Raw genomic sequence first — 9,087 nt, forward strand, 5'->3', positions numbered from 1 at the left:
TCATGTCACTAGATCAAAGGTCAAGTTCACAGTGCCCCAAAAGTATTCACACAATGGCTGCCACTACAACTGACAGCCCATATGAGGGGCATGCATGTTTTACAAACAGCCCTTGTTCAAAACTGAACCTGTAGCCGAGCGCACCCGTTATGTGGTGCTCTTGTTTATTCCAGACATGAATTTTCTTCTTGGAAACCGTGGAGCTCACATTTATAATGGAAACATCTATTGGTGCAGAACATGTTTCAAAGAATTTACTACAGAAAAGGGACTTTCCAAACATACATGTCCCCGATGTGAAACGTGTAATATTATCTGTTCCTCTACCCAACGACTGAAGACACATGTTTGTAAAGGCCAGTTTTCATGTAATTTTTGTAAAAGAACATTTTCAACAGAGCATCTTTTAGAAAAGCACAAATGTACATTCTGCAAAAATTGTAAGCTGCTATATAGCACTAACCAAAAACTTTTATCACACAAATGTAACAATGATTCCGGTGTTCACCTCAGAGCAGTAAATAATGAAGAAATTAATGAATTCCAAATAAGAACATTTTCACCTATTGATTTTGAGTGGCAGTCATCCTTTTGCTCACAACTTAAATTGCAACTTTTAAAACAATCTACTACAGCTGCAAGGAGCTTGCTCATGCTTCGTGATACAGAACCACTGGCAACAGAAAGTATTATTGGGGATGGAAACTGTTTTCTTCCGTTCACTGTCCTACATTATAACGGGTAGTGAGAGCCAGCACTTCCAGGTGAGAAAGGCAGTTTGTGCTCACATGCATGTCATCCCCATACAAAAAGTTATGCATTCCCCTTGCCAAATTCATGAGTACCTAATGACATCAAAAATGGAACAAATTGGTCAGTGGGCAACAGAAGTGGAAATATTTGCTGCAGCAAATCTGTTACAATCAAATATATATATGTACACTAAAGTTGGTGTAAATTGGAAATGGGCAGAATTTAAGCATGACTATTTACAAAGAACGTCTGTAGGATTGCCAAATGTAGCTATATATATAAAACATAGAAATACAAATCATTTTGAGCCTGTGATGAGTGTTCAACAAAACAGTTTAAGTCTTACAGGAACAGACCTACTACAAAAAGAAATTCTACGTCAGCTTCAATTGTCCGAAGCAAAGGCTAAAAACTCAAGCAATTCAGCTGTGGTGAGAGAAAAAGATAGAGAACGAAAGCAAAAGAAAAGACAATCAGCTGAGTATAAACAAACAGAAAATATAAGAAAGAAAAATTCTTCTGAAAACAGAGAGCATGAAAAAATACATAAGCGAGTCAAAAGACAGTCAGATGAGTACAAAAAGAGTGAAAGTACAAGAAAAAAAAATTCTTCTAACAACAGAGAGCATGAAAAAATACAAATGCGAGTCAAAAGACAGTCAGATGAGTACAAAAAGAGTGAAAGTACAAGAAAAAGAAATTCTTCTAAAAACAGAGAGCATGAAAAAATACAAATGCGAGTCAAAAGACAGTCAGATGAGTACAAAAAGAGAGAAAGTACAAGAAAAAGAAATTCTTCTAAAAACAGAGAGCATGAAAAAATACAAATGCGAGTCAAAAGACAGTCAGATGAGTACAAAAAGAGAGAAAGTACAAGAAAAAGAAATTCTTCTAAAAACAGAGAGCATGAAAAAATACAAATGCGAGTCAAAAGACAGTCAGATGAGTACAAAAAGAGAGAAAGTACAAGAAAAAGAAATTCTTCTAAAAACAGAGAGCATGAAAAAATACAAATGCGAGTCAAAAGACAGTCAGATGAGTACAAAAAGAGAGAAAGTACAAGAAAAAGAAATTCTTCTAAAAACAGAGAGCATGAAAAAATACAAATGCGAGTCAAAAGACAGTCAGATGAGTACAAAAAGAGTGAAAGTACAAGAAAAAGAAATTCTTCTGAAAACAGAGAGCATGAAAAAATAAATAAGAAAAGACAACGAGTTGATGCTAATTTCAAAGAACAAGAGACAAAAAGGAAGAAGTACAATATGGAAAAAAACATGATCAATAATTTTCACAAAAAAGTACGGAGTGGTCCAAACTTTATATGCACCATTTGTGATCAACTCTGGTATAAAAATAATGTTACCTCACTATCAACAGTGAAAAAAGGAAATGACATTTTAAAAGATAGTTGTTTAATGGAAATCAAAAGTTCAAATGGAAAAGTGTACATTTGTTCAACATGTAAATCCCATGTATCCAATAATAGAATACCTCCTCTATCTAGACAAAATGGTGTTTTTTTTGAAAATCTACCGCAAGAATTAGACTTAACACAACTGGAAGAGAGATTGGTAGCAGCAAGAATTCCGTTTATGCAGATGAGAGAGCTACCAAGAGGGGGCCAAGTAAGCATAACAGGAAATGTTGTCAATGTGCCAACTGATGTCAATAAAACAGCAAGAATTTTACCACGAAGACAGTGTGATGATGAGTGCATTCCAATAAAACTGAAAAGGAGACTTGGCTATAAACAGCACTACCTTTATGAATATGTGCGACCAAACAAAGTTATAGGTGCAATCAAGTGGCTCACAGAGCACAGTATTTTGTATCAGCAAGAAGGTATCATTATTGATGAAGAGTGGGAGCAACACCTAAAGTCTGGTACAGATGTGAACCCTATTGAACTTGTGGAGACTGGCACTATGGAATACTCAGTGAAACATCATAAAACTGATTCGGATTTAAGCCTTGAGGAACAACAAAGCAATGATGATTTGGAATATGAAAGGTTGGAAGGTGTTTTTGATAAAGATCCATTAGATGGGGCCAGTGCAGGTCCTTTGGATACTCTACTGCAAGCACAAAATATAATGGAAGAAACCAGAGACATTTTGTCAGTTGCACCAGGTGAAGGAAGTAGCCCATTAAGCATTTTTTTAGACAAACATGCAGAATCATTATCTTTTCCTTCTCTATATTGCGGCAAAGAAATGAAAAGTGAAAATGATTATGATGTAAAAGTTCATTATACTGATTTATGTAAATCTGAACTCCGACGCACTGATAGAAGAGTTGCGGGACATATTCCAAATCTTTTTTTCAAATTGAAAAAAGTCCAGATGAAACATATTTTAGACAAGGCCAATATCTGTCTTCGAAAAACATGTGGAAAGCAGCAAAACCTTACTGCTGGATTCCTGAAATCTAGAGATAACTTAAACACAATAATTCACACTGACTTAGGCTTCCGAGTGTTCAAAGAACTTCGTGGATCACCACCTTATTGGGAAAAGGTAAAGAAAGACCTCTTTGCGTTGATACGATATCTTGGCATACCAACATGGTTTGCATCTTTTTCATCAGCAGATACCCGATGGACACACTTATTGCAAATACTAGGGGAAACAGTTGACAAAAAGAAGTATTCCAAAGAAGAAGTCCATCAATTTTCATGGTTTAAGAAACAAGAGCTGGTGAAAAAAGATCCTGTGACATGTGCACGACATTTTGATTACCAGGTTAGAACATTCATCAACACTGTCCTCAACAACTCTTCACACCCAGTAGGTGAAATACAAGATTTCTTTTACAAAGTGGAATTCCAGATGCGAGGCTCCCCACATATTCATATGCTTGTGTGGGTGAAGGATGCTCCAAAGTATGAAGAAAATAAAGAAGAAGATGTTTTACATTTCATCCGCAAATATGTCACTTGTGCGAAATCAGAAGAGCTTGTGGACCTCATTAACTTACAAACACATTCACATTCTAGGACCTGTAAGAAAAACAACAAACCAATATGCCGCTTTAATTTTCCTTTGCCGCCAATGGATGAGACAATTATTCTCCAGCCTCTGCAGTGTGAAGTAGGTGAAGATGAACAAAAGCATAAACACAGTTGGGATAAGATCAGCGAATTCCTTCATAAACCCAAACCAGAAGATCATGACCTAGACTTCAACCAATTCCTAACCCTCCTGAACATGAATAAGGAAGATTATTTGAAAGCAGTGAGATCTTCATTATCTTCACCAAGAGTGTTTTTGAAAAGGTCATTATCAGAAACAAGAATAAACAACTACAACCCTATTCTCCTCAAATGTTGGCGTGCAAATATGGATTTACAGTATGTTATAGATGCATACTCCTGCGCCATGTACATAATTAGCTATATAGCAAAAAGTCAGAGAGGAATGAGCAATCTACTATACCATGCTGCAAAAGAAGCAAGAGAGGGAAATAATGACATCAGGCAACAGGTTAAGTTCATTGGCAACAAGTTTTTGAACAATGTAGAAATTTCTGCACAAGAAGCAGTATTCACCTTGCTGCAAATACCATTGTACAAAGCAACAAGAGATGTGATTTTCATAAACACCAGTCCTGTAGAAAAAAGAACAGTGATGTTAAAAGACTTCAGTACCATTGAAAATTTGCCAGATGATAGTGATGATGTCATTGCAGAAGGCATTCTACAACAATACAGTAGAAGACCACCCCAGTTGGACACACTTTGCCTAGCTGATTATGTTTCAAAATATAAAAGAATCAGACAGACAAGTGCTACAAAGAGGAAACAGACTTTTATGGATTACAATTCTGATGAAAACGATCAGCCATATGATGAAAACTGCAAACAATTTTATGAACTAGGCAATGGTTACAAGCTTGTAAGAAGACAAAAACAAGTATGTATCCGTTATGTTAGGTTTCATCCTGATAAAGATTCTGAGAACTATTACAGAGAATCATTAATGTTATTTTATCCATGGAGATGCGAAGATGAATTAATTGGTCTTTCTCAGTCATACTGTGAACAATTTCAGGTACTGACTAATATCAATGACACTATTACTGAGAAAATAAAAGAATACAATCACAAGACAAAGGAAATCGATGAGGCAGTGGAAAAGCTTCAAGAAATAGATGAAGATGTACTACAAGAACAATGGAACCAAGTAGCTCCAAATACACAGCATGTTGAGGAGGAATGTGCACTTCTTGAAGTTGATCCATTGTTTGCTTCACTAGATCCAGAGGACAGTTCACCAGAAGCAGTAGAGTTGAATGTTGGGTTAGGAGTACAAGGTACAGCAACAAAGGAATCATGTGTTATAAACATGGTAACTGATGATAAATATACTCAGTTGATCCGATCACTTAATACACAACAGAGGATTTTCTTTTATTATGTACTTCATAAGGTTAAGAACTCAGACACCCCATTCTTTACCTTCTTAACAGGTGGGGCAGGTGTTGGAAAAACAGCCTTGACCCATGCAGTTTACCAGATGTTGTTGCGCTACTTGAATAAAGAACCTGGTGCAAACCCAGATGACTTAAAAGTTTTACTAGGAGCACCAACAGGAAAGGCAGCCTTTTTAATAGGTGGCAATACACTACATCATATTTTTCAGATTCCTGCCTCACAAGGATTTCAGTATAAAAAATTGTCAAATGAAAAGCGCAATTCATTAAGATGTAGTTTTAAATCTGTCCGTGTACTTATTATAGATGAGTGCTCTATGGTTGGAAATAACATGTTTAATTTTATTAATCTGAGATTGCAGGAGATTATGGGAAACATTAAGGATTTTGGAGGCTTATCTGTCATTGCGGTTGGTGATTTTTACCAATTGAAACCTGTGTTTGATGACTGGATCTTCAACAATCTAAAAGATGACTATGGACCACTTGCAAGAAATCTATGGAAGGATTTGTTTGAAGTATTTTGTCTGACACAAATCATGAGACAAAAAGATGATGCTCCTTATGCGGAGTTACTCAACCGCTTGCGCACAGGAGATCATAACAATGAAGACATAAGCATTCTGAAAACTAGAGTTATCGGAACCTCCTACTTGACAAATGAATATCCAACAAACACAACACATATTTTTATGACCAATGAAAAAGTTGATGCACACAATGACTTAGTTTATACACTAGCAAGTCAGACTGATAAGATTCGCCTCACTGCCTGGGATGTTGTTATAGGAGATGTTGCAGAAAATGTCAAAGATGAAATAATACAGAAAATACCAAATAAACTTTCAAAAACAATGGGACTCTCCAAAACCCTTAGCATATCACTGCAGTCAAGAGTAGAATTATCTACCAATGTGGATGTTGATGATGGATTAGCCAATGGTGCATCTGGTCAAGTGATGGGATTAACACACTCAAAAATATCTCATAAGGGTATAATTGTGTGGGTGAAATTTGAGAATGACAAAATTGGAATAAAAACTAGACAATCACACTTACACCTCTATACACAGAAAATTCCTAATTCTTGGACTCCAGTTGAAGAAATTAAAAGACAATTTCCAGTGGGCAAATATAGAAATGCGGAGGTACTCAGGACTCAGATCCCTCTGAGACCAGCTTCAGCAAAAACTGCACACAGATGTCAAGGAGACACTATGGAGGCAGCAGTTGTAGATTTTGAAGGAAGATCAAGATGTCATTGTCACTATGTAGCCTTGAGCAGAGTGAAGTCATTGAATCAAGTCTTCATCCGCACTTTAAATGAAGGGAAGATATGTGTTAGCTCATCAGTTAAAGATGAAATGAACAGACTTTTTCTTGAAAAGAAATTGTGTCATTCATTAATTTTCCCAACAAATATTGATGAAAAAAATATTACTGTCATGTTTCACAATGCAAGGTCTCTGCATGCTCATTTTCTGGATATAGAGCTAGATCCTAATTTTAATTCAGCAGATGTGAATATTTTCGTAGAAACAAAACTGTCTAAAAAAGACAACATAGAAGACTACATGCTTACCGGCTACCATTTAAAGCGCTTTGACTGTTCTTTGAGTGAATTTGACTCTACAAGATCTCCATATGGAATTGCTGTATATTACAAACATTGTGCATACAAAATCAGGAATCACATGAAAATTATTCCTTCTCAAGGAGTTATTGAGTCAGTAACTATCAATTTGAATCCTTATAACATTAATGTTGTATGTTTATATGTGTCACCAAAAATATCAAGATGTGAAACAAATTATTTCCTCCAAGATTTGCTGTCACCTTTATCATCAAGTTCTATAATCATTCTGGGAGATTTCAATATTGACCTTAAATCAAATACACCATTGGAGACACTCTCTGGCTTCCATCAGTACATCACGACACCTACTACAGACTATAAGTCTATACTTGATCCAGTGTCCGACAAATCCATTGCCCGGAGCCCGGGGGCTACCGAAATTTTTCATCGGGCTACTGAAATTTTCCAGCTGACGCCCGCCGGGCTACTATAAATCCATAAGAGCGGTAGCCCGGTTTATTGACGGACATATGTAGAATAAACTCGCTGACCATGTGTTTGTACACTGTGTATTGCTTATAATCCGATAACAAAGTGCAATCAATTATCTAATCAGTCATCGATCACTTGCGGTAATGTCGTAAACAGTAACAGTGTATTTTAATCATCCAATCAGAATCAACATTTGTCGTCTGTTAATAATATAATGGGAGCCGGTTGTATAGTTGGCGCACATGATGCGACTTCATTTCGCAGTATGGAATTCTTTGTTAACCGCAACAATGAGTAATACCGACAACGTTTTTGATGTCGTTAAATATCCAAGGACGCAAAACATTAAATAAATCAAAACAATAGCGGATTCTTCAAAACGGTAACGAAACCGAAAATGAAAATTAATAACAACGGTGTGAACGCGGTTAACACCTGCTAATTAGTTTGCATTGTCAATTAATAATTGGATTAATCGACTGTAAATCAATAATACCATATATGCCCGATTTATATTTTTAAAACCAAATTATGGGTGGGTAATATAGACGATAAGAGTCATAAACAAAAATGTTTGAAATTTTCTAAAGTGTCAAATGAATTTCGGCATATGGATCTATTTAAAGATATGATGAAATAAGCTCCAAATCAGGACCGTTGTATTGCAACATGCGTAAATCACCTGCCACGGTTTGCACGCGTTGTGTACAGCTATTTTAGGTTACAAAATTCTACATTTAATAAATGAATTTCTTTGTCCAGATAAAAAGCGCGCGAAGATTGGCGTTAGTGTATTTATTTGTGAATAAAAATTTCGTAGCGGGTACAACATGGAGATCATTTAATTTCCATTAAAAGTATCGTTGTGAATTTCAACTAAAGTACCGGGTTATCTCGCGAATTATTTGGCATTGACATTTCCTCTTAATAAAATATAGTGTAAACACGCTGTATCGTTACCGTTACGCTGTATCAGTTCCTTCATTATTGAAACAATTATTGTATTGTATACTGACTGCGCACAAGTGTCGTAACATACGGATGCAATACGTAAATTCGGACAGTACTTAAAGTCGGACACAGGTAAATAAATGATTTAATACTCTTGATTTCTTGAAACTCGGTATTTGTTGTTAAAAAGGGCAATTTCAGTCAATCGTATTGATCATCTAAACGCTATATTTACGTTTCCGATTTAACGTGCTGTCCGAATTTAGGTACACATACATGTGCACATACATGTTATATCTACATGCAGTATATGATTTTCTTTGGTACATTTACATTTAAGTACACGGTGCCTGTACTGTAACATTGATTTACGATATTGACTGTGTACATCAGACTACTTGCTGTATTATGTATATGTATGTATACATATTATGTATATGTAAATGAAGAAATAAAATAAAGATGAAAACCTGCCTTTTATCATTTTGTAGGAAAATTTTATGGGCTACCAAATATTTTTATTGGTAGCCCAGTGGGCTACCTGAAAAATAAGAAATTTGTCGGACACTGCTTGATCATATATATTCAAATCTGGATGACAGGATCTTGATGACCGGTGTTTTTGACAGCTATTTTTCTGACCACAAACCAATATGGGCATCTTTCAGTCCAGTTGACATCTAATGAAAAGTATGAAGTTTTTATTTACTGGACATACAAGTGTAAAAGGTTTCAATCATTTTTAGTGGACATATAAGTGTAAAATGTTTTAGTGGACATTGTAAGTGTAAAAAGTTGTAATCCTTTTTTAGTAGACATAAATTTGGAAAAGGTTTTAATATTTTTAGTGAACATATAAGTGCTTTTTGAAATTTGAAGAATGA

The 9,087-nt window shown here is 35.6% G+C and overlaps 1 protein-coding gene across 1 annotated transcript; it reads left to right on the plus strand.

Moving 5' to 3' along the window:
* Positions 1-698: 698 nt before the first annotated feature.
* LOC127845878 (uncharacterized) lies at positions 699-7,534 on the plus strand. The gene is made up of 3 exons (XM_052377054.1): positions 699-5,064; positions 5,221-7,157; positions 7,517-7,534. Exons 1-3 carry the CDS (start codon positions 699-701, stop codon positions 7,532-7,534), a joined length of 6,321 nt encoding a protein of 2,106 aa, XP_052233014.1.
* Positions 7,535-9,087: the final 1,553 nt, after the last annotated feature.

The sequence above is a fragment of the Dreissena polymorpha genome, chromosome 9 (genome assembly GCF_020536995.1).
Source record: "Dreissena polymorpha isolate Duluth1 chromosome 9, UMN_Dpol_1.0, whole genome shotgun sequence".
In the NCBI taxonomy this organism is placed as follows: Eukaryota; Metazoa; Mollusca; class Bivalvia; order Myida; family Dreissenidae; genus Dreissena; species Dreissena polymorpha.

Coding starts and splice junctions, on each gene's coding strand:
- LOC127845878 (XM_052377054.1), top strand. CDS start 699: ATGGAAACTGTTTTCTTCCGTTCACTGTCCTACATTATAACGGGTAGT. Junction 5,065..5,220: donor TGTTGGGTTAGGAGTACAAG/GTACAGCAACAA, acceptor CCTTCTTAACAG/GTGGGGCAGGTGTTGGAAAA.